General features: G+C 39.8%; 1 protein-coding gene across 8 annotated transcripts in view; it reads right to left on the bottom strand.

Moving 5' to 3' along the window:
• Window positions 1–26,032, bottom strand: part of SYNRG (synergin gamma) — a 42,040-nt gene that overhangs the window by 12,230 nt on the left and 3,778 nt on the right. For 4 of the 8 annotated variants that reach the window (XM_072025941.1, XM_072025942.1, XM_072025940.1 and 1 more), the window contains exons 2-15: window positions 25,542–25,582; window positions 24,336–24,454; window positions 22,279–22,409; window positions 21,889–21,994; window positions 21,125–21,236; window positions 19,659–19,958; window positions 18,706–18,927; window positions 16,371–16,448; window positions 15,462–15,658; window positions 14,524–14,775; window positions 13,560–13,696; window positions 10,978–11,093; window positions 10,745–10,807; window positions 7,854–8,807 (exon numbers count right to left, since the gene is read on the bottom strand). In XM_072025941.1, coding sequence (XP_071882042.1) covers window positions 7,854–8,807; window positions 10,745–10,807; window positions 10,978–11,093; window positions 13,560–13,696; window positions 14,524–14,775; window positions 15,462–15,658; window positions 16,371–16,448; window positions 18,706–18,927; window positions 19,659–19,958; window positions 21,125–21,236; window positions 21,889–21,994; window positions 22,279–22,409; window positions 24,336–24,454; window positions 25,542–25,582 — 2,828 coding nt within the window. The remainder of the gene's footprint in view (window positions 1–7,853; window positions 8,808–10,744; window positions 10,808–10,977; window positions 11,094–13,559; window positions 13,697–14,523; window positions 14,776–15,461; window positions 15,659–16,370; window positions 16,449–18,705; window positions 18,928–19,658; window positions 19,959–21,124; window positions 21,237–21,888; window positions 21,995–22,278; window positions 22,410–24,335; window positions 24,455–25,541; window positions 25,583–26,032) is intronic. The other 4 variants (XM_072025945.1, XM_072025946.1, XM_072025944.1 and 1 more) reach the window with 3 other exon arrangements.

Genomic DNA, 26,032 nt, shown 5'->3' with positions numbered 1-26,032 from the left:
GTGCCGCATGACCGACTCTTCAAACCTACAAGTTTCAGAAACAACAGATATCGCCAAGATCCCGGTTTAGCATTTACACACTGTTTGTTCATTTAAGGATAGAGAAAATCCAATTATTTTGCAGAAAGCTCCAAACATTCGTACTCACCCAGCAATTATATGGGCCACTAGGTTCTTCTCACTGCCGTGAGCGGGTGTGAGATACGGTCTGGCTGCTTACATTAAAGCCAGCTGAGGGGACCACGCAGTGCCCAGCTCCTGCCAGGCTCTGCCTGCTGCTCACACAACTTATCTCTCACATTTCGACTGAGATTGATCCGCAGCGAAGGCGCCCAGAGCCAGGGGCTGGATGGTTTTCATTTGAGCAGTTTTAAAAAGCCCTGCTGGGCTACCTTTGGCATTTGTTTCCCAGCATTAGCGACTGTCAGCTTGGATTAGGCGCTCAGCCGCTGCTCAGGGCCTACGGTCAGAGGGTCCCAAGGCGAAGCAAACACATTCCCTGAGTATCATCCGTGCCGAGGCTCCTGTGAGCGTTAGGGCCTCACCTGGCTGGCAGGCAGGAGGCACAGCTCGGCCTCAGCACAGCCAGGGCAGACCCAGGGCGACATCCCAGCCGCCCTCTTCGCTCAGGGTGGCTGCACCACCTGAGGATTAAGCCCTTTTAACAAAATATTCCACCGACGTTTATTCATTTTACTGGGAGGGGAGAGCACGCCGTGCTTCAGGCTGCTTTCCAGGCACGACCCACATCCACGGCTAATTAAAAAGTCCAACAAGTATACGATATAATGATAGAGCTTGATGGCTACTACAACAAAGAGAAACGTCTCCGTGCAGTGTGTCACCTATCGGAGTGTCCTGAGGGACAGCCTTCACGCAGCTGCTGCCTGTGCAGCTGACAGCACCTCAGTAATAAGCGTTAGCACCTTGAATATACAGGGCAACATTTCAAAGTGCCATTCGAATATTAAATTTGTAGAGCAAGCAGTTTGCAGAAGGGTAAACAGGCGAGATGAAATCACCTGCTCAGGGCAAAACTGAACAGAAACAAGGCTCTGAGGTAAAAAGGAGCTGACTTGCAAGGGATCGGTAATTTATCACAAGAAACCATACCTTGTGCTCTCAAATATAAGGTTTTGTTTAGAGAAGCTAAATGAGAGTTTCACTAGCATTAAAGAGTGCCAGAATCACCTCCAAAATGTTAGCCAACTGTAATTAATCCTGAGATCTTGAAAATACCACAGCGTACCAAGCAACCTTTCCCTTTCAATTTGTGTTGACTTCAAAACCCAGCACAGATTTAAGCATGGCTATTGTCTCAGCGTTCACCAAGGTGTGGCAAGAAAGAGTGATGATCCTGCTGTGAAGATCTGCAAAATCTCGGGTGAATGCTTTCTTTGATAACCGGTAGGAGCTGGAGCTGAAAGCGCATCCTAAAGGAGCAGGTCACTGCATTTCTGCTGACCGATCCTGGCTCGGGGACACGCAGAATCAGTAACAGCATCGGATGGGAGCCCTGAGCTCCCAGCGCTTCCCCTGTAATCCTGGCAGGGAAGGCAGAAAAGGATTTTGTTATTCACAAGCTAATATTTACCATTCTCTACGTGAATTCATGCAGGCATGAAGCCCGCCTCTATAGGTTTAAGGGCTGAGATAAAATGTCACACTTCTCGTCTATGCATTTTATTTGGATTGTTTCACTGATTGCAGAAGTATTACTCTGGGGAATAAACTTTTATGAAAGTATTCTACTACAGGAAAGATGTTGTTCAGATACAAAACGTCTACAGCTAAAGCAGTCCCCAAACAATTTAATAAGTACAAAAAATACAAAGTTCTGCGTGACTGTCTGTAGTTCAAGGTAAAGTAGGTTTTATAAAAAAAGTCTTATTCTATTGCAAAAAAAAACATGCTATATTTAGCTAGGCCATGAACTGTATTTATCATGAGTCAGAAGTTTTGTACAGAAGCACAGTCCTAACCTTTGCCATAGCTGCAGCAGGACGAAAGGCTTACCTAAGCTCTCAGCACATTTGCTGTATAACGACAAGGGGAGCGTTTCTCTTCCCTCGACAGGCAGCAGAGCAACTCGCCACCAGACTAATAAGCGAGGCAGCAGTTTACATGTGAAAAGCACTTCTTGGTTGACCCTAGAGAACTCTTTATGATGTGGGTATCTTTATTACTGGCACAAGATTGTTTTATTAAGCGCTGTTAAGAACTGCTCCTGCAACAGCCTTTTGCTTAAAGACCGCAGATACGTTTAATGAATAAAACCGCTCCAGTTAAAACGCTGCATTTATAACCTCGGATGCAATAAAACCTTCATTTTGCTGTTATGGCAATTCAAAATATAAGAAGATGCATGCGCATCAGAATATTTTTTTCAAAGCGAGACGTGATTATGTGGGAAAAAAGGAATTAAGTCTAAGTATCGCATTTAGCAAAGACACCTGCTATTGAGCTCCTGCCATTTCCTCCGGCAGGAAACTTTCTGTACAAACAGCATCTGAACTGATGGCAAGCATTAAATCTCATCCAAAAAAGAGCAAAGAATAAATCCATACAAATCTCTAAGAAAACGCTTTCCTTTGAGGATATGCAACCTTTTTGGCAAGGTTAAAATTGATTTCTTAGCACCTTCTGGAGAACATGCAGCAGACTGCCCTGTGGAAGCAGGGCAAATATGAAAGGGATGCATCAATGGATTTTAGTGAACTATATCATAATAAAACAGCATTCCTAAGTAACCTTGGTAGCTTTCAGAAACATGAGATTTGAGTTTTGTTATAAAAATCTAAGTGCTCTTACTGCCAGTGCAGTTAGAGCCGCATGGAATTGGCACAGCCAGCCCTGGCGTGACTACAAACACACACCCCGTGAAATACAATGGGCATGGAATCCCAAACCGCTTAAAGAGGGGTCAGGGAGGGAAGGGGGTGTGCGTGTCCATAAAAATCCAAGTCGGATCCATTCAAATATCACATAACCACATTTTTCTTTTTCCTTAAAAAAATATTTTCTAGCAAACCAAGAATGGAAAGAGTGATCTTCACAGAGTCGTGCTGGAGCGCTGGAAGTTTCTGAAAGCTTTAGAAGCAAAACCCAGTTCGTATTTCATCCAGTGCAGAGGGTTTGAAATATTTACCCTTTCCTTCCCACCTAGTTTGAACTACCAAAGCCGTGCTCCCTGCTCCACGTTCAGCCTGCCTGAGGATCACCTGGGGCTGGTACTGCTGCTGGTGCTGAGCGGTGCACGAGGAGCTGCCAACCAGAGCTTGGGAGAATACTGACAGGGTGAGATACAGGTAAAACACCATTTTATACATTATCTAATCTACAGAAGACTTTGCCATCCTTCATTTGAGCCAACTATAACAATGTATTGCAGCTATCAAGGATCAAGTTATGCCTGGAGGCAATTTACAAGCTGGAGTCTTCCACGTCAACAGTTCAATCATTTAAAGAAACCTTTGACAGAGTTAGTTAGTTTAACAACAACGAAAAAATGCAATTCTCAAGATTGTATCATATACTTAGTGATTATAAGCCAACACAGGAGGGTTTCACTTTTCAATATTTCAGTTTATATTCAACTCTAATGAATAAATGCAACTCGCACCATGCTTGGGGTGGTTGGGTGATGCAGGATGCTGCTCCTGGTCCTAGCAGCACAGCATCAGTGCCCCAAAACCCAGCCCAGCTCCTACACCAGCACCGTTACCAGCAAGAAGCCCCGAGACTGACGGGTGGCAGGCACCAGCTCCGGACCCCTTCCAAGGAAGAGACCCCTGAAAAGGGCCAGGATGAGAATTGTAGGAGAACAGAGCTCGTACTGCTGCTGTCTGTGCCCTGCTTGCCAGCAATCAGAGAAATGCAAAGCCCGTTTCTCAGCTGCTGAAGTCCACAACAGCTTCAATTGCCCCAGTGCAATTCCATTGAAAGGCAGCACCCAGCACTGCTGGAGAGGAAACCCTTCAAACCTTGTGGAATGAAAGCCCTTGCTAATTATTTTCCTGTTATCACGATGAACGTTGTTTCACAGCAGAATAGAGACCCTCTGAACGTGCATGGGGAGCAGGAGCCAGCTCAGTTCGACCCTTCGGGAGCCAGGACAGAGCTGCAAGGAGTTGCTGGTGCCTCTGTGCCTTTTGCTCGGCTTCAGAAGACCACAGATACCTTCCCTTGGTGGGAACCTTTGCAGGATAAACAAGTCTTTTACATCTCTTCTATTTGCAAGCATGTGAATTTGACTGTCAAGCCTGGACAAAAATGTATTAAAGCAGTCGTGAACATTACTTTCCTCCTCCAGGTATGATTAGCTGAACAAATACTAATAGCACAAGCCCTGCAGAATTAAGTCTCTCAGGTTTATGTTCAAGCCTTCTGTTTAAAAAGCTTTAGGGCTAGACATAATGTACGGGTTCTGTAGAATGAGAGAGGTGTAAAGAAAAAACTGGCTTTTAGCCTGCTTTTGGCTTTGGGGCAAGGAACTACAAAAATCCGGCTTGCACTGGCATAACACTCGAACTTTACCCCACATCTCAAGTATTTTTGTCTTTTAACCTTGTCTGCTAATTTGACAAAGTCCAAAACTGTTGGTGGCCCAGGATTTGGAAGAATTTGAAGTGACACCGTGCTGTGGCACAGATTTGCAGCTGTCATTTGTGTTTGAAAATGTTCATGTTTAGTAAGCTAGGACTTTCAAAACAGAGAAGAACGAAGCAGGGCCCTTTATACTTTAGGGCACCAGTTAACTCACTCTGGATTAGCTAAATAAACATCCAAATACTGTTTAATGGTCTCCTACTCATAAAGGCCTAAAGAGCTACACATTTTCCAAATGGCCTTCGTCACTAAGTCTTCTTACAACCTGGGCTAGCAGCAGGGAAATACAGATGGGGCGACCTGGGGACAGAGGTACCAGGATATGTCTTCAGTTCCAACTACCACCGTGCCCTCAAAACCAATGCACAGAAACAGCCCTGCCACCGAACGTCTGGTCTATTCGATCCCTCTCAAGCTGCTCTCTTAAAAAAGTTTTTGTCTAGCTGACATTGAAGGTTTCAGAAAGGCACAGAGGGAGGTCCAAGCACCCAGCTCAAGAGGTTTGCAGAGGAGAAGCTCGCCCGCGCGCTGCCCTACCAGCCTAAGGGGATACTATAACTTTAAACTTTGTATTTTGCAGGAAAAAGAGGTATGATTGCAATCCAGCAACAAATCACACACCCCCACATTTTCAAAATATGCCAAGATAATATTTATTAACACAGCAGGACTTACAGATCACAAAAGATAGTGATACACAGGAGCTCGTAAGGGTGTTATCAGAATAAAGCATGCAGGTCAATACTTGCAGAAGAGAGATATCAAAGCAGGTCTGAGAAGGCACATTCACACAGGAAATGTTTAGTTGAAATAAGACATTAGAAAAGCAGCAAAAAACCTGAAGTTGATTAAAATATACAGAGATCTCCAGTAATGCCAAAGAAAAAGGTACTTTACAGATTTGTAAGTGCAGCAAACTGGATAACCCTTTGAGAATACCCCCGGCGAGGTACGCTCCCACTGCAACGTTTGGCAGAACAAATTAGGTTCATATAACATGACTAGATGCTAATTAAAAATGCTTTAGTCTTGGAGTGAAACATAAATTTGGTTTAAAAGAAGCAGCCCGGTTGAACTAACAGCATGCAGGCAGTGCTCAAAGGGTTATACGAAGTATATGCAAGAGAAATCAGGCAACATTAGTATAATCTACCTTCCACACAAAGAATTATAGCAAAGTTTAAAGAGACAGTATCCCCTTCGGAGAGCAAAACTGAAAAACTTGCTTCCCTCCAGGCCAAGGTCAGCTGCATGGGAGGCAGCTTGGTGTCTTCTCACTAATTCCCAGCACAAGCAACCTACCTGCCCACGTCCGAAAGCTACACAACGTGAAATCTCAATAGCCAAAGGATAAAAACCTCTATATCACTACAGCAGAAAAGTCTACTATTTATCAACAGCCCCCACCCCGCTGCTCTGGTTCACTCGGGGTGTTCAATATTGCTTGCAAACCTAACGGTTCCCAGTGCCTGGTCTGCCATTTCTCAGCACTGAGGACTACAAAGGGATACTGTCCCTTTTTGACATTAGATTTACAGATCGAAGAAAATGGAGGAAAAAAAAAATCTGCTTTTTAACTTAGGTAAACTTAAAAAAATAAAAAAGGACTTGAACATCAGCAGTTCATAGCTTGAAATGCATCAAACATACAGAGAGGAACACATGAGCACAGAAGTATTGGTAACAGATAGTCCAGAGCACGCTCCGCTAGGAGATTGGAACAGAATTCAGTGGAGTAAAACCCTCCTTGTGGAAAAACATCTAGCTTGGCACCATAAGAGAATACAGACTTGTTTGAGTTTAATAAAAATAGCTTCTAATTAATACTTCAAAGTTCAAAAGTTTAGCAACAAGCACATGATCGGCTAACCCCTTTAAACGACCCAAAGAAATCTTTCCTGCCACAAATGGCAATTATTAATCACTGATTTCTGTGGCAAAAGCTCACGTACCGTAGAAGAGCTACATAAGTCAAGCTACCACCAAAAGAGGCTAGAAAAATATTACGAAAAAAGTGCTTTCAAAACCAAAGTAAACATTCAAGAATACACTGTAGGTGCTACGTTTTTGACAGCTCACTTGACTTGGAATTTCACCAAGCAGTAATATGAAAATTAAATGTCTTTGCTAATAAAATTATTCCTGATATTTTGTACCCTGTTATAGAGTATCTTCCATGTCAAAGTTGCCAACTCAATTTTTTCCTCCCCTACTTAAAAATAGCATATAATGCAAAATTACAGTACTGTATATTTTCTCTACTCATATCTGCAAAAATGGAAGAATTATTTCATCTGGAAATTACCAATTCTTGCAGTAACAGCTTTTACATTTGCAGTTTGTATGCTTCCCCCGTTCAGAAAAGCCTTTGACTGCATAATACTTGTCCCTAGAACACAGTAATGGTTCCCGTATTATTGAAGGCCACAGAACATTTAACTACATCTTATCTTCCTATGTACATATGAAAAGAAAAAGCAGGACACTTGGGAAATTTATTTTTATGATATGCAATCAGATTGGAGATGGTTAATTCATTCTCTCAGGAGTACTTTCATAAAGGGAAATTGAAGAAGGTGAAAGCCTGATAAGGATAAAATAAAAAGTCCCGTGGTTTTAAATTTAGGTCCAAAAGCTATCAATCATGGTACTAGCATTTACAGACCCTTTGCACAATTATTCCAATGAGGGTATTAACTCTAAGAAGTATACACAATACCTGTAGTCCTGCAAAATACTGGCTACGCTAATTAAGCCCCCCCATAACGGGAATATACTAGTGTTATTGATTAGACAGCTTTTCATTAACAGCACAAATGAGTGTTCTGCCTACCCTTTTAGCAGCACAGAGTGGGTTAAGTCCCCGAGTCAAATGCTTTGTTGAAACCAATAAATTAAAGTGTGACTCTCTGCCATTTATCTTGTTAATATAAATGGAATGACACCGTTTGCATTAGAAAATTTTCCACGCAAATCCCTTAAGTGACGGTTGCTAACAGGTACCAGTAATACGATGTTGTCAGATCTCAAAAATAAACTGGAATCGAGTTCAAACTGCTCAATCTCTAGTCACCTAAGACAAAAATAAATAAATACTGCCCTTTTAAGGGGCTGTCGGTTAGCAGGTGCACGGATTTAGAAGCCTTTCACTACTGAAAGACCAGTGCATTATTCTGTAATTCAGCACACAGAACACTGAAACCTCCACCACCTACGTTACCAGAGCAATCTAACCAATTCCTCACCTGCTGCTGGTGGATGCTGGCCACTAACTGTTGGCAAATCCAAAGAGCTATCAGACATGACATGCTTAAGATCTCCTCCCACATCAGCCAGTTTCATGTCAAACTGAACAGACAACGCATCTTCAGAATCCTCCTTGCCAACACTGCTGCCGCCAATAGACGGGAGATCCAGAGACTTCACTGACGCAGAGTCTTCTTTGGCCTGCTTGAAAGCTGCGACTTTGTCCACCAGGGACTTATCTGTGCTGCTGCACGTGGAAGAAAACTTGTTGGAGTGAAAGTCAGCAAAATCATCGTCGCTCTTCACTGAGGAAAGCGTGTTGTCCTTCCCCTCCTCAAAGCCTGCTCCAGAGCCTTCCAGAGAAAGCTGTTTGAAGATATCGTATTTGGTGGGCGTAGCAGAGGTGGCTGAATTCTGTCCACTCTTCACCGTGCTGGCACATGAGCCAGGCTGAGGAACAGGGCTGGCCTCTAGCTTAAGTGCATTGTATTTGTCGTCTGGTTTTTGTTCAGAAAATCCACCGCTATTGTTGAAAGCCATAAAATCTGCAAAGTCATCTTGTCCACTGGCTGATGTGCAATTAGAAAATTCCCCAAAAAGGTTGAACTCTCCAAACTCATCAGCTAAGCTCGAACTTTTGCTAGGTGCTGGCTGCGCAGTGGTAGATGGAAGTGGTGGTGGAGGAAAGGAGGAGGACGATTTTGATGCGTTAAATGCAGGCGGGAAGGAGAGCTGCTTGTTTTCTCCAGTAGAGGAAAAAAGATCCAAGTCTGCTAGATTCAAAGAGGGCTTAGCTTGTGTTTGCTGTTTTGACTGAATAGGCAAAGAAGGGAAGGATGTAGGGAAAGTTTTGTCTTTTGTAGGCGGCTCTAATGGTGGGATACTGTCGGCAGTTTTAAAATCTGTGAAGCCATCATCGGTTGCTGCAGACTTGAATTCTGCAAGGTTATCTCCTGACGGAAGAACAATGAAAAACAACACAGTAGTAAGATACTGCAGTGACAACAAATACATCATATCCATACCATGCAAGCAAGCAAATTATTTCATGCAATGTCAGAAAGATTTTATGCAAACTATTTAAATTAAGACCTCGGGATGCACGTAGAACTGCAAACTCAACTTGTATAAACCACACAAGTTTCAGGGTCAGCGATTCTAACAGTCATTCCAGGGGGAAAAAAAAAAAAAAAAAAGTCTTTCATATAGCCTCAAAGTTACATTAAATTCCCTTTACAATGAGTTGATATAAAAACACACCATGACCAATAGATTCAAAAGGTGATCAGCTGTCTCATTCAGCTCCTGCATAAGGCTGTTTCCCCACTTCATCCTTCTCACGTTTGCCAAGCAACAAACATAACCCCAAATTTGACTTATACCAATATAGCATTTGCTTTCTTACAGAAGCAGCTCTCCCTCCCTCCCTTTGACATACTGCACAAATGTAGTGTCTTCATGGGATGTCAGCAGAACGTTGAGACAAAAGCATCCCTGCTTATAAACTGGAAGGGGAATGTAGGAGGGACCAACTCGACTTCTGAAAGTATAAACTGGCTTAAAAGAAGACAGCCAGCCAAACAAACCTACCCAGTGGTGCAGAGGGGGAACCCAAAGGGTGGAAGAGACAAGCCACAAGCAAAACAGAATGCCAGGCTGTCATCCTAATAGGTTGTTTTAGGACACTTATAAAGCTCTCATTTTTAATCCATCATTTTTTCCTTCTGACAGTGTCAGAACTTCAGTAAATGCAGTAACTCAAACATCTAACTTCTGTTTTGAGTGCTTACAGTTTGAGTAGGGAGCTTGGAGATGGACTTTCACATGAAAGTGAGCATAATTAATCATAAAATGTGAAAATACCCAGAAACTATATACTGAATGTAAGGTTGTGCTGCAATAATTTAAACCTATTTAAACACTAGGTAACAATGTTTTCATTGGATTTACATTAAATATTTTGGTGTAGTAACTTTATAGCTTTCTTCCTATTTACATGTTTTTGTTTCTTTTGCACATGAAAAATAACATGACAAATGTTGAGTTGTTTAACCCATTCACCAGCATATATTTACAGAGATCATTTGTAATTTCAAAGTTTTTATGAATTACTTATGACAAGCATCCAACAAACAGATTTTGTTCAATTTTAGAAATACACCATTACCCTTTAAATTAGTTTAACCAAAATTTAAGACTGCTCCTTACAAGGGTAATAGAAGACCATGACTATAGCTGACACTATTCCATTCTCCCTTCCCTCCAAACCAATTCTCTTGGCCCAACAACAGCAAAAGTATGTGTGAAATTGCTATCCATTCATCAAAAAATGAAACATCACAGCAAACTACACTTACTGATGGATTGCAAACTTTTCCATTAGAAATGTAAGCTGGTGAAAGGGAGAGACTGCTTTTGTAATTACACAGATATTGCATCTCACATGCCATCTAGGTTTTACTTTTCCCAATCAAGAAAAAAAATTAAACACAAATTTAAAAACAAGTGACCATATTTATTCTTAGAGCAAAGACTGTGAAAGATTTAAACTCTGCCCTAACTACAGAAAAACGTTGCAATTTTGTCCAGAAGCATCTTACTCTACTGTCTTCTAAGAATATGTGATTCCTTGCTTAAAACAGACAAACTCCAATTATGTTGTTATTTTAAAATGAGCCTCAGAAGCATCCAAAAAAGATGCCAATCTTCTAGAAACAGTTTGTAGACTGTTCGGAGAGTATACTGATACTTCCTGTCAAGTTGTTCAGAGGAGCAGAAGGACCATTATTCTGGAATCCTAGCAATGGAAATTCTACAGTTCATAGAGAACTACCAAAAAAAAAAATCATGAAAATATGTTAAAGCATCTCCAAAAATACATACTGCTTACCTATGTATTTGGTCTCTGATGGTTGTTCTAATTCACGGAAAGCACTATACTTGTCCCCACAGTCTAGTGAATGTGAGAAAAGAAATTTGCACAAAGTTATGAACTTGTATCATAAATTTTACATTGGCATAATTGCTCTGACTTTTTACATTAAATTTTAATAAATGCCAGAAACTAGATATGTGAAACATTGCAATATGTTGTTCAGAGTAGTTGCGTATTTTTCCTTTTACCTCCAAAAGTAGCTGTACTTTCAGGCTTCTCAGCTGCAATTCCTTTAAACACAGCATACTTATCAGTTGATGAGAGTGTCTTATTACCTGGGAGTGGCATTAGTAAAGAAGGAACACTAAAAACAAAAGAGATAAAAGCAAAGTTCCTTAATTTATCCAGAAGAAATATACGGTTCCAGGTTTTATTTAAAGGACTTTATGACTACAGCTTGGATCACTGAACTTAAGCTTGTACCCTACAAAGTTCTGAATCAGAAACATTATGGAAACTACCTCATATCTATCAAGAGTAAGAGCATGTAAACAGGTAGTTGCTGTTGGGTAACTGATGGAAAAACTTGCACTTTATCTCACCTAACTGCATTTCTGTAGGCCAGAAGTCAATTTTCACCTTTATTGATTTTGATTTGTAACAAAGCGTGAGCAAAAAACTCCAAAACTTTCCACCACAGGAACTCTTAGCCTACAAGAGGATAGCCGTACCCCAAGAATCACTGATGTTTCATTTAGCACTGTGTCCAAGGCAGTGTAAGGACTGTTCTCTGGTAGAAGTAGCTATAATAAAGTCAAAACTGCATGAAGTTTTTCCAGCTCCATGCTTCCCAGCTTATCAACTTCTGATTATATTATATCGCAAAATTAAGAGAATAAAGCAGAACCACTGTTCAAAGTGAAGTAAAAGAGAACTTTGAATTTCTGTCAGTGCAAATCAGCACGTTTAGGTAACCATCTATTCAGCAACATCAGGATTATTCCATAGTTACATAAGCAAATCTTTTTTGCACATAAACACACTTTACTTTATATAGTAAAACTGTCATAATAACCTAACACCATGTTAGCAATTGCTGAAAGATTTAGAAGATGCTCTGTGAGAGCTTTGCTTGCCCTCCGCACAAGCCTCCTTATCAGACCTTGGCAGCTCTACAGAACAACATCCTTTACATATGAATGATGCATTTTACCTCTAGTTTATGTCATTCAATCCTATACACATTGAAAACGTGAATGAATTTCTATGGCATTCTTTGGCCTGAAGCAAGAATCTTTCCAGAGCCATTTAAATCTCCTTATCAGCAGCCTACAAGCAACATACAGACCTACCACTTGCACACACGTGCTAATGATGGTCTGTGATGCTTGCAGACAGAGCAGCGTCAAAAAAAATATAGCTTATGGTAATTTAATTAAATTTCACATCACTGCAAAACAGGCTATTACATATGCAATCTTGGCAAATGTAATGGTTAATCATCTGTACTCTACAGATGGCTTTTTTTTAAAATAAAGCTCCATAAGCAATTAGATTATAGCTCATTGTAACATTTTGTTCAAAAACGAATGCTTTTACAACAGAATAAAGAGAACTGCTGCAATGAAACACCTTTTTTTTTTTTTTTTTTTCCCCTTACGATCCCCTGCTTCCCACTGTGGAATTTAAAAACAGTGTTTCTGCTAAAACTTTCACTAACAGAATGGCTTTAATTGCAAAATGACGTCTAACGCAAATTAAGATATACTTAAAATAGAGCACCTTCAACTACACATGGCATTAGTGATTGACATCAGCAAAATTAAATTCCTTACATGGAATGTCATTAGGCACAGTGTAACTGAACGATCTGTTTTAGTATCCCCAGCTGATGTCACTGTTGAGGAAGCAACCGGTAATCACTACTTACCTGGAAAACACTCGTTCTATTTGCAGCTAAGAAGAGATAGTTCAGTACGTGGAAAAGTGGTATGTCTACAATTAGACATGTGGGAGCTACACAAAACTTTGCCACATGCAGTAGAAGTAAACACTTTGTAATTTTGTGATCATAGAACTTTGGAAGATTAATTTTAAACTCTCAAAGGAAGCAAGCATGCATATTTTATTGTACAAAATCTGCCTGAGCCAGAATTACATTTTGGCAGTCTCCCAGATGAAGAGCCAAGATTGCTTAAGTCTACATAAGATTTCAATTCAGATTTATATTCAGCTATCAACAACATACATGCTAGCCAGAGAAATAACAAAAACCCTGTCCACTAAAGTTCTCTGTCATTTAAGAGTACAATGTCATGCTTTTTGCGTGAATTCCAGGGTCCATATTCAGGGCCTGAAAAAAGACCTTGATGTCAGCAAATGGTTTCTGTCAACTCCAACAAACACTGGGTCAAGCTATTAATGGAAGCACACAACACTAAATGCAGAACCCCCCTGTCCTTGTGTATTTTTTTCTGAATAGCTTTATGTAAGATTTTTGCCCGAATGCACAGTATGAAGTAACTTTCAATTGCCTGTGCAGTAGTGTAAACACTTGAAAACCTAGCCCCACACCTTGTATATGCAATTTACCTCAGCATGGTGACTGGAATGGTAAAGAATGGCCAACCACCTATGGCACATCAAATGTCATTTTTGATTCAGAAAGCCTAATTGTAGTTGTAACAACCTTCAGAAGAAATTGTCAGAGTAGAAGTCATGTGACAGAAGAAAATTACAGGCTAGAAAGCTACCCACAAAAGAGGAAAGCACTTCATTTCTTAAAAGAATTCTAAAATACTGAAGGGGTGGAAATCAAAAGATCTGCTACCTGCTCCGATGCTGTGAACTGGTTGCTTTGGAGGAGCCAGCTCCATCCCCTTGGAAATCAGTGAAAGATTCATCTAGTGAGCCAGACTTTGAAGCATCTTGAAACTCTTGGAAGTCATCATCTTCTGGTTTTACTACCTGCATTACAAATAACATGTAAATTGATATACTGTTGTCTCTCCAAATTGTCATATAACATGAAAGTAGATCAGTAATGTGATACACTTCAAAAAAAATCAACAAAACCACAACCCTTTCAACATTAGTAAGCAAAATTAGTATGATCAGTGTTTCCACTTCACCTGTACCTCACCCAGTCAACACATACAAGGTGTATAGGATTACAGATAGTATGCATGAAGAACAGCTGAGTAAGGAACTCTATTCCCTTCACATTAAATGTATTATTGATCGTAGCCATGTAATCTTTTAATATAGGATAACTATTAATAATTTAAATCAGTCAATAACTTAAATCAATAGATACATAGAGCAAGACCACCAAAAAGATGAACCATATTTGCAAAACAGCAAAATTGATCTCAACATGATTTACAATGTTGTAAAAAAAAAAAAAAAAAAAAAAAAAGGGTTTTAGTTTTTATAGTTTGCATCTTCTCCCAAAAACTCTTATTTCTAACTATTCTGTAATCTAGCAGAGTCTCTCATGTAGTTTAACCTAAAATTCCGTTTTTTGTGCATTACGAAGTCCTAACTAAAATTCTCTTTCAATTTCAGTTTGTAATGGAGAAAGTTGTACCTCTTATAATGCTACCAGAAAGAAATGGAAAGAATAAAAGGACATTCACAGTGGACTGACTTCACATTTTTAGATGCCACATCCTGGATTCCAGCTTTTTTTTGTTCTGCTTACTTAAAGCCTGTTGTCATTACGCAGCTTTGAAACATTCAGGCTAATTCTCTTTCCAGGACAGTATTTGCCACACAGCAGAGCGAGCTCTAACCTGACTTGGCGGGTAGGATGGCATGAAAGCTCCCGAAGGCTGTGCTGCAGCTCCACCCGCTGGTGCCGTTATGTTCATTCCTATCACAGCTGGTCCCATGCTAAGAGGCATGGAGACAGGTGGTGGTCCAGAGGGCATCAGAGGCTGCTGGCTTACTGTGGCAGGCAGCGGCATCGGAAATCCAGTTAAAGTGGGGACAGGGGCAGCTGGAAACTGGTTTAACACATCAGGACTCACTGCAGGTATTCCTCTCTGCAAAGGCAGAAAAGCAAAGACAACTGTATAGTACACATCACCAAAAAGGCATATTGCATTCTCACTCCTAGCTCTAGCTTGTATTATTGAAACCATGAAAGAGCAGGGTTCTGCTCCAGCTTCAGTTAGATCTTCTCAAATGGAAAAATGTGACCAAGAGCCTATATAAACAAAATGAATCCTATTCAACGCCCTGACTGCTGGCATTACACTGAGGTCAATGATACCCACCTGGGTGAGCAGAGACATTTGACAGCATTTTTGTTCAGCTTTTAGTAAATCAGTCTAGCATGCACAGGCAAGCAAAGCTATGCTGAACTTGGCATGTGCTATATAGTCCACTCCCACGAGATCTTCATTCCTCAAGATACTTTCCTCTTAGTTTTCATACAAGGCTGGTATTTAGAAGTAAATGGTAAGAGATGATACTATGCTGACAAAGAATTGAAGACTAAAATTCACACTCTAATGTCTCAGGAGAGAGGTAGCAAGCAAGGGCTAAAATTACAGTCCTGCTGAAGTTCAAGGGAAGCTTCTCCTCTGGACTTCAGCAAAGTAGTATTTTACTTTATTTTTTTACAGCTGTGGCACACCATTAATTTGTGTTAACATGCAATCAGTCTATGGCAGATCAGTTAAGTGAATTTACCTTTTTGCACTAATCCCCAAAGCCTTAGACGTACCTGTGTTACCGCTATCATAGCCAGGACGGAGTACAGCTCTTCTTTCGTGAGCTTCCCAGGGGTGGTACGGTTGGCTAAAGCCCATATTTGTCCAAGAGTCTCTCTGGGCAATCCAGATGACATCAGGATGGGATACAGCTTAGCTGTATCTATTCCAGCAGGAGTCAAAGTGGTTTCTAAAATTTTCTTATACAGCTCTGTTAAGAGGGAGTCAGTGTTAGGCAGTGACAACTGCTGTTTCCAAGCAAGTTTAAGACTGCATTTCTACTTTATCTCAAACTCAACATTATAGCAAATTAATAACATTCTAAAGTGTAAGGTAAGGCAGCAACATTCTGGTGTTGTATGCCATCATCACTTCTAATCTAAATGTGTTATTGGAAGATCTTTATGCACAAGTTTAAAACAAGCAAAGAAGAAATACTTTATACAAAATACATTTAGTGCAAAACATGTTTCTTTAATAAAATTGTAGGATAATCCATATAAAAAGATATTTATAAAATTTTTATGTATTTAAATCTCAGTGTAATCAATATTAGCATGGTAAACAGAAAATGCAATGCTACAGTAATTTGCATGTATAAGATAAACAGCCTTAAGAAATGGGCCTCCTCAACTAAAAGAGATGCCAGAAACAGGCTGCCCATGAAAGCAGGCTTATTAGCAACAGCGACCTCTAACATAATCTGCTTTCATTAGAAATTTTAGGTTAAGGATTTAGCATGCTTGAAGAAAATCCTTTCTTCAAATGTAGATGAAGCCACCATAAATGTAACATATCAGAAACACAGGATTCATTTGATAACTGAAGAAAAATGCTTAAAACCAATAAACAGTAACGTAAGCTCACCAAAACATTCACACCTTACATTGCCCACTTAGTTAAATGCCCACTTTCACATTTACCTGGGACCAAACTATCGTTGTAAATCCAAGGAGGCAACATTTGCTGAATTGGGTCCTGTGAAGGGAATACTCCAACTCCTAAACGCGTTCCATTTAGTAGGAAAAAGAAAGGCACAGTTGTATTAAGACGCACAGATTCAGAGTATAAAGGTCTTTGAGACTAAATCATAGTTTGGCGGCATCATTTAGCTTTTCAGGCAAAGATTTCAGATAGGAATCACTGTGCTCAGAGGAAAAACAGCCACTGCAGAAATACACGTTTCGACATAACTAGAATGATTTGGGGTAACAGCAAGAATACAGTTATATACACAATGAAATAAGGAGCTCCTCATTTGCCGAATTTCCAGTTGTACAGAAGCTCAGGTCTCGTTGTCTCTTAAAATTGCTTAACAGCAGCAACACAATATCAAACTAGCCTTCCCGTCAGCTGCCTGCTATTAGGACTACTTGTGGAATAAATTAATACCTTCCAAAAGCATAAGAACCATTCACAACATTCCTCCAGAAAATCCTTAGTGGGGAAACCCACAAACAGCCTATTATATTGAATCTCAGCAAGATCTTTTCCCATGTTCCCAAAAACTTAACCATTGCCTCATTGCTCCTACACTTCAGAACCAGAAGGCATCACAGCTGCCTTCACTGCCATGAGCTTCTGTGTGACCTGCCACAACTCCATCCCTGTGAACTGATTGCTTCCTTCTCCACTACATTAACTCTTCCCCTTGGTCTCACATTTACATCCCACCTAGCTCCTCCTGAGCAGATTTTGTGCTCATTTTTATGGAACATGAGAAACTCAAAATAATTTTGGATTTCATGGTCTTTTCTACTCACTCTTTCCCAGTGCACCTCGTCTTCCACATGGATCATCTCCTGACTGCAATCTAATTTCTAATCATCCTGTAACTCCAAGTACATTTTAACAATCGATTCCTTCCATTTCTCCACCCAAGGAAAATAAATTTTCTATTTTCTCCAATTTCATTGTTATTCAGCTTTAACCACTCTTCCACAGACATGTATGCACAGACATTTATCCAATTCTTGCTTCTCACCCTTGAATCTCTGATAAAATTCAGCCCCTACAAATCAAATAATGAGAAATGAAAAGGAGTTCTGTCATATTTAGTTGATAGATAAGTGAGTCTTATTCAAAATGCTGATAATATCCAGATGGCTAAAGGTCTGCCATTTTTCAACTTTATCACTTAACTACTGAACTTCTGTTCCTCACAAAGCACTTCAGCTCATCTTTCAGAACACCCTTAACAACCTTTAGACATATTCTTAACCATTGCTCTCCAATTGTATTGAATTTGTGCAAAAACAATGCAATTGACTGAACTATGAATAAATGAACAGCTCCTATTTCATTCTGCAGACTCTTTAAAGTCACCTTTAGCAATTTACTGTGTATTAAAAAGCCCCTCCATTATTAAAAATGTCTATTCAAACCATTTAACTTCATCCAATATTAAAACAAACAAAAACTCATTGGATAAGAAAATATTTGAAAGCAACATACCCAGTGACTGAGAAAAGGAACATACAAGATTATTAATAAAAAGTCATGGTACCTCCAGGCAAAAAATAATTGCTCGGGAAAGTGCCTAATTCAATTATCTACACACCAGAAGCTTTCTCTCACTTCTCTGTCTCCTCTCACCCTCCAGTAAAGTGAGATGACAAAAAGGGCTACATTTATTTTTATCATACTTGACTACACTTGAGCTCAGATTTCATGTAACCCTTGAATACAACATCAGAGCACTTACCGAGGTGTACCAGATACCTTGCATTTATTTTGATTGAAATAAAACAAAACCAAACATTTAATGGTCAGCTTTAATAAAATCAAAGCTGGAACTAAAGCTGGTCCAGCTTTTGAAATGTTGGTCTGTAAAACACAGTTTTAAATGTAATACATATGAATGGCAAACTGTTTGGCAAATAAGCATAAGTGAGCTAAGAGCCTTAGGCTAACAAGATTTTATCCTTTCAAATTTAAAAGATGGAAAATAACCATGACGTTGACCATCTTTAAATAAAAACATAACATTTCTAATTCTCCAAGAAAGAGGACAGAACGTTGTAAAACAGAAGACCTGATTAAACAAACGTGTTAAAAGTGATCACAGCAGTAAACTCACGTGGAAAAGTTCAAAGCAAAATCACAGCTGTTACTTTTAGCATAGAGCAGGAGGCCCTGACATTATTCAAGCAGGCGTTCAGAGCAAAATTATGCAGGATTGGTCTTAGAATTAGTGTACAGAGTGTTAGCGTTCAAGCAGCGTCTTATTAAGTTCTGTCAAATGTTTCGTTTGCTCACCACACTCTTCAACTGCTATGTTTTGTTCTGAAGCCTTGTGCGCCTCTGCAGCTGTGGCACCACTTTCGTGTCCACCTACAACATCCCAGTCATTGATGCCTAGACTGGGGTGAACTTGTCCCGCAGCTGAGGCTTTGTGCCCAACTTCAGATGTTTTAAGTTTGGTTTGCTCTTGTTCAGATTCATTTGAGCCATTATCTAAGACTTTCTCCAAGGAAGAGCCTGAATAAACAGCAGGAGGAATTATTTATATTTTGTTATTAATCACCCAGACTGTAATTCCACACCTTCAGACAAAAGTATTATTGGTACCACTGACAAATGCTGAGGAAAACCTGCTCCATCTCAGAACAGTAGCACCACCCTATTCAAACACTTCTATGGTCTGATTCTGCTTTTCACTTACCATGTATACACAACAAATTCAACTAACAAGAAGCAGTGAGTTGGGAATAGATTAAACTATTTTCTGTATTAGGAATACTGTTGCATAATCATCTGTGCATTGGTAGCAAAAGCACGATTTAAGGCTCAGGTCCAATATTTACATAAGCAAAATTCTTCACATTAATCTTACCAACATCCACTTAGCCTCCAGGAGAGGAAGCACATAAGTGTTCCACATCAGCGTAAGTTATTTTTCATACCACCGTTTCAACGCTTCTACTACATGTACTTAAGATGATGTTAGTACACAAGACTTAATTCACTTAAGATCAGACAGATGCATATTTAGCCATCTTCAGATCCACACAGGACTTGCTTTTACAGTGCAGTTCTAAGGGAAGCAGGAAGGGGACTCGAATCATCTTTCCCTGTGGATCAGCAGGTTTCTACTTAATTGAATGTATATATATCTTTCAGAAAGAAAAAAAAAAACAAAAACACTAAGGCTCTCCATAGCTCTATGACAGAAGGTGATATTAAAAAAAAATAAAATACTTCAGAGTTACCTGTTTTATGGATATTGGGTGAAGATGCAGAGGTAGGAAAATAAGGAACCTGCCCAATTGTACCATGCAGGATGGATAACACTGGAGTCTGGGCTGGAGGGAGAGGCTGACCCACAGCCTTTTCTGAAAGGAGTTGCCCAACCTCAGTACCAGAATGGAAAGGCTGAAAAGGCTGAGAGGCAGGCTGAGGCACCAGTTTGGGGATTTCAACAGGCCCTTGTATAAAATCACTAAATTCTTCATCATCGAGAAAAGCAGAGTGGGAAACAGATACAGCAGAATGGGATGATGTGGGATGATCTGTAAAATGCAATGAACACAACGCAAAGTGATGAGGAAGAAGGTTTTTAAGTGGAAAGGTAGGAAAAATGGCAAATACTAGCTAATCGCAACAAATGGGTGAGAAGAAATGGCAACTTGACAGAGATGAGAACAGCGGTTACTGTCAGCATAAACACGTGAGGTAAAACTGAGCAGCCACTTCCAACCATGCATCTTCTCTCCCAGACTTTTAAAATGTAAATACTTTGATTGAAGCTTGATTCTTAACACTGGCTATGAAAGTATTCTATTTGTTTTAAACAGACGGGGTCAGAATAAATCAAGAGGTGATATTTCAAACTGGACATCCTCAGAAATTCAAAATGCATTATGAGATACAAAAGAAATGTATATTCATTTAGACAGTTTTCTGCTCAATCCCTTCGTTATTTACCCATTTTAACAGAACTGATATAGGGTGGGCAAATCAACAAACCACGGGAAAATGTCAGAAAACACTTGTAACTTCAGAATTATCAAAGAGTAAATCCACAGCAGAGAAAGATTTTACATGGGAGAAAACTTATCTAGATGAGCTTCATTTCAGGCATAAAGCAAGCTGTATTATAACCCTCAGGAAATCTTTAGTAATAATTATTAAGAAGTACTAATACCAAAGAGGTATTATTGTACTAATACAAAGAGAGAGTACCAAAGGCTTCAGTTTGACCATACCAAGGCAATGGTACAGAAGTACTATTGCAGTACTTAGAAGTTTTTACACAATGTTTTGATCATTCTTAACACTTATATGGCATTTCTCAGCTTCAAAAGCACTCTGCAAAACATTAATTAATGCTTTGAAGAGCAAAGAACTCAATTATATCAGTTATAATGGAAAGATAAAGAAAGTTACTATCCCTGGCCTGAACATCCATTACCAATTCCCATGATATTTCACATTAATCATTTCATATTACGCTCTCTTTTGAAGATTATCAACTCTTCTAATAAAAGCTGAAATCTAATATTTTACCCTGATAACCTGAGTGAGTAAGCAGTTGCTAGGATGACACATTATTTTACAAAACATTAATTCATTCACTTTACACCACCAAATTAATACTTCTTTCAATTAGTTCCTCCTGCTGAGGATTTCAAATATGAGTTTTATTTTCAGCTGGAAGATAGGAAAAATGACAAACCTGGCTTTTTTGGGTGTGACGCTGGTGTTGGGTGCATCTTAGCATCTCTAGAAAAACCATCTAAATTTCCTTTAATGGCTTCCAGTGCATCATCCCTGCTTTTTTCACCTGCCTGAAACACGACAGAACACTTTTTGAAAAATTCAGAGCAGAACTCAGTTTTCTTTCAATGTCCACACTTGTTCAGTACAAAATCTAGCAATGCCTGCTGTTAGATTAAAGTTTTCCTCCTCCCGCAACACCTACTTGAAGCATATTAACATCAGCTCCCATATTTAGAAAGCCATGTATTTTGCAGACTACACAATAACAACACTGCTCAGTTTTAGACCTGTGCTTTATGTACAGGAACAATGCAGAAACCTCACTCGACTATTTGGAGTCTTGCAGATACGAGTCTTTAAGCTCACTAGAAGCGTTCAAAACTTTGGATAAAGTTAACAAACAAGCCACCAAACACTCTGTTTTAGAAGCCTCGGTCTTCCAAACGTTACATGCAAGGTTGGTTTAAATTTATTTTTTCAAAGGTTGGTTTAAATTTATTTTTTCAAATGTTGATTTCATTTTCAGCGCCAGCTTTTGTTTACATTATACAAAGAGCAAAAAAGGACTGAATATTCCAGATGCTTTCAAAGATCTAATCTGATGTCTCATGCAAGTTCCCCACTTGCTTACTTGCCAGCCAAAAAAGAGCGCCCCATAAAAGCCATTAAAAAAAAATAAAACTGAAGAAATGAACATTGCAGTTATTATTTAGGCCATACCTTAGGTTTCACACTGCTCAGGAGCCTCAACTTTTGCTTCTGCTCTTCAAACTGGCGCCGCTTTCGTTCTTCTTCTAAGAACTTCTGCTGATGCTCAAACCTCTTTCTGAAGCAAAATAAGAAAAAAAAATCAAAAAATAATTTCATTACAATCTTCAAGTCAACCTTCTGCTCAGTTTTTCCACTTCTGTCTCAAATTCAGATGGCTTGGTACACACATTTCCAGTTATCCTCTGAATTGTACAACAGCCAAAAATATTCTATACCCCTAAATGGACTTTTTTACTAGAGAAGCTACCATTAATATTTTTGCTGTGTGGACTATACTTCCAGACTATATCTACCTCTTAAAAAAAAGAATTTCCCAAGAGTAAATAAAGTGTCACTTACTGCTGTTCTTCTGCAAACTGCTTCTGCATGTCAGGGGTGTACTGCGGGGCTGCTGGACGCATTCCCAGGAAAGAAGCCTGGCCCATGTAAGGCATTCCAGCTGCCGGCATCGGACCCAAGGGCATGCCCCCCTGCAACAAAAGAAATATTACAGCTCCTACATCTTTTTTTTCTTGCTCACAAATAAAGGCAAACCACTGAAAAATGCACCATGCCAGACTATGAACTAGCTCTCCTAAAATTAAGAGCATTAGGAGTGCTGGATGAGCAGCCTCTGAGCACAAACTGTCACTGAACAAAGCGATGGTCACTCAGTAGATGGCACTCTTCCCTCTCAATAATGATTACAGTTCTTAAAGGATTTTAGACAGTGCAATGGCCTGCTGGTCAAATGCAAAAAGCAAGGCTTCAGATCCACATAATCTACCTCAAAGGAAGGAACATTACAGGCATTCTACACATGTGCTTTTTATTTAAAAACACGTGTGGTTTTTTTTTGTTTGTTTGTTTTTTACGGGTTACTTTTGTTTATTTATTTATTAAGTTTTGTTTCCTGCTCTCAGTGATTGCACAATACTTTTTGAATTCCATGCTAAAGGTGCGTACTCCTAACCAATAACAGATGCTGGCAAGACCTGGTCTGGTCACTTTGCAAACAAAGCTTATCCAGGGAACCAACTGAGGGAGAAAGCATACAGCAATAGCCAAGAAAAAACTTGTCTGAATAAACTGCATGCATAAGAGAAATATTTGCTGATATACAGTTATAGCAACAAGGCTTGCCTAGTGTAGAAGGAGCCAGAAATTAAGTTATTTCTATTACGAGTCATTTTGTGTTTGGTATCAGAACATGTAGGAAGAGAATAAAGGCTATTATTTTTAGACCAGCTCTCATAAAACCATCTTCCCACTATAAACCTTATAAAATTAATGTAATAAACTCCAGGTGGGGGTGGGAAGGGAGGGGAGCATAAGGAGATGGCAAGATGCAATATATTCTGGTTGTCACAGCAATTTGGTTACAAAGCCACACCAATACATTAAATTTCAGCAAAGTGCAAATTTGCACATAAGAACAGATGGTACTAAACAGAAAACAAATTATTTAAAAAAATAGAAAATATTGTACTAGCTACTCATGCTTTGTTCTTATTCCCCAATTAGTAACAATAAAGAAAATGTTGCTTTAAGCAAGAAAAAAAAAAAGTAACATGGGAGCTAGGAAAAATGGGAAAACTGGTGTGAGAAAATACAGAACATTTATGAGACCCTTTGTTCCCTATAACAAGGTATTTTAAAATAAATTTTATGAATTGCCACTTACATTTAAAATATATATTTCTATTAACTACAGCATTTGAATTACAAAAGGCTAAACAAAATTCAGTGAGTTGGTCATGACTGGACTGCACACACAGTCACTTCATAACAGTTTGCAAGGGTCTCAGTTAAAATCCTGCACAAAATGTCACCTTAGCAGTAAGTACGTGAAACCAAAGCAAAAGAAAAAGCACAAAGTAAAATTAAAAGGCAGAAGGGACGTGCTGTGGGAGTTTTGAATTATAGTTATTTAACAACCCAATAGTATTGCTAACCACACTCCGGAGTAGGTGGCATCTGATAGCTTTTCAAGATCTTGCTGATGTTTTTTTCTCTTTCCTGTTCAGAAACCATGATTCTTATCACACTTATAATGAAATGAAAGTTTCAGATTCTGACAACTTTGAGTGGATTACAACAGTCAAGACACGTTAAGTTTAACTGATGCCATCCTTGCATTTCTCTCCACTCTACAACTGTGAGTAAAGTTTGCCAAACTTCCCCACTCTCCCTACCCAGATCCCAAGGAAACCTGGAGAATTCATTAAATACCAGAAATATCTTCAAAGAGAATAATTTCAAATACGACGTCCCACTACCAACTAACACCCACGCTCCAGCTTCCAGCCAAGTTCTCCCCTCTCATCTCCCTGCAGTTGTGAGAGGGAAACAGCGCCAGCTGCCACCTTTCAGTCGTGCAAAGCACCTCATCTCAGTCGTGTTTCACTGCCACACACCTGCATGGCCATAGGTCCGGGAGGCATCTGAGACCCGTAATTCATTCCCATCATGCCTGGCATGTTGGACTGCATGACAGGAACCATTGGAAATCCTTGCTGTTGCATAGGAATCATCCCTGTAATAAAACATTACACAAAGTAAGCACCTAGTTAGTGTCAAAGCTCTGCATTTTGTTTAGTGTATAAACTGAACCACCACAGCAAAGCAACTGCAAACAAATCTCAGGCTTGCTGGACCGATTCAGAAATAAAAACCAGGCTGCACTGCAGGCAGCCACAGGATTTCCTTAAGCTAGATACTGGTCCGTCTAAGGGAAGAAATGTTTTGGGGTTTGTCAGTAATTTGTCATTTTTTGTCAAATGACAAATTGTCATTTGTCAGTAAAGGATAAATTTAAACAAAATTGGACAAATCAAGATGGATTTTATTAATTTGCTGAATAAAGACAAACGGATTACGTTTCAGGATCTTTGTATCTCATTTTGCTACCTTGGGAGTCCTGCACTAAGAAGAAGCACACACTTGCTACCAGCACCCCCTGAGACGATTAGAACAGAGCATCCCATGCAAAAGCACTCCAGGAGGGCCACAACGAACTCAGAAGTAACTCATAAATCAGTTCCTGACCCTTTTAATACGATAATGGCCACTTCCCCTTCAAGTTCCCCTGTATTTTCCATTAATTAAACAAACAGCTCTGCAACGTGAATGAGAACAAAGGCAATTCAAGGTTGTGGCTCTCCTATTGTATTAATACTTTCACACAGGTTGTGACTCTTGTCCCGGGGTCTTGCTGAGCTTTGTAAATATTTACCAGGCCTTGCAACACCCACACAGTATGGGTATACACAGCTGGTGGGTGAAGCAGAAAGAGGTTAAATGCCACACTCAAAATAATAAGAATAAAAAAAAATCGTAAAGGCCAATTCAGGTTCAAACAACCCAGAGATGTAGTTTTTCTGGATCTTTAACCTTGCACTCAGGTAACACTACTACTTTGATGTTGCACAGAAAGTTTTATAAATAGAGTTGTAAGATTCAACTTCCCAGTATTGAACTGAAGGGGGGAAAAAAACAGCTAAGGAGTTCACTTAATAATCCCTCTTCTGAGCAAAATCATTAAGTAGAAGTTCCTTGAAGTTGGTTAATGTATCTAAACAAAGTAATGAAATCAGTGCTCACAACTTTAAGTTCACACATACCTTGAGGGGGGCCCAAGCCACCTGCGACAGGAAACATGAAGCTGGAAGAGGAGGAAAAAAATGGTACATGAAAGTCTGTGATTTGAGCGCAAATATAAATGAACGAAAAAGTTACCTCGACCTGCACGTCAACACCACCACCCTAAATCTCCCCCATTCTGGTCAGCACATCCATCTGCTGCTGCTGGTCTCACAGATGAGATGCCCGCTAAATTACACAAAAGCACCCCTGCCGGAGATCCCCCGAAACCACCCGGGCTGCAGAGCGATGGAGGATAAGATTTTATCCTCCATAACAGCACTAAGATGGTTTTGACTCATCCACATCACCCACAGGAGAGCTCTCAGCACCTACGCAGGTTGGGAAGAGGTCAGTTTGTTAATTTGGGCTAGGCCTTGGAGCACTGCAGAATGAATAAGCATCTCCTGGTGGAAGCATCTGATTCAGCAAGACCATTAACCGCACCAGCAAGCAGCCCTCGGCTCCTCAG

The sequence above is a fragment of the Anas platyrhynchos genome, chromosome 20, assembly GCF_047663525.1.
Source record: "Anas platyrhynchos isolate ZD024472 breed Pekin duck chromosome 20, IASCAAS_PekinDuck_T2T, whole genome shotgun sequence".
NCBI lineage: Eukaryota > Metazoa > Chordata > Aves > Anseriformes > Anatidae > Anas > Anas platyrhynchos.
The sequence above is the reverse complement of the archived record's forward strand: the minus strand, read 5'-3'. Positions and strand labels throughout refer to the sequence as shown.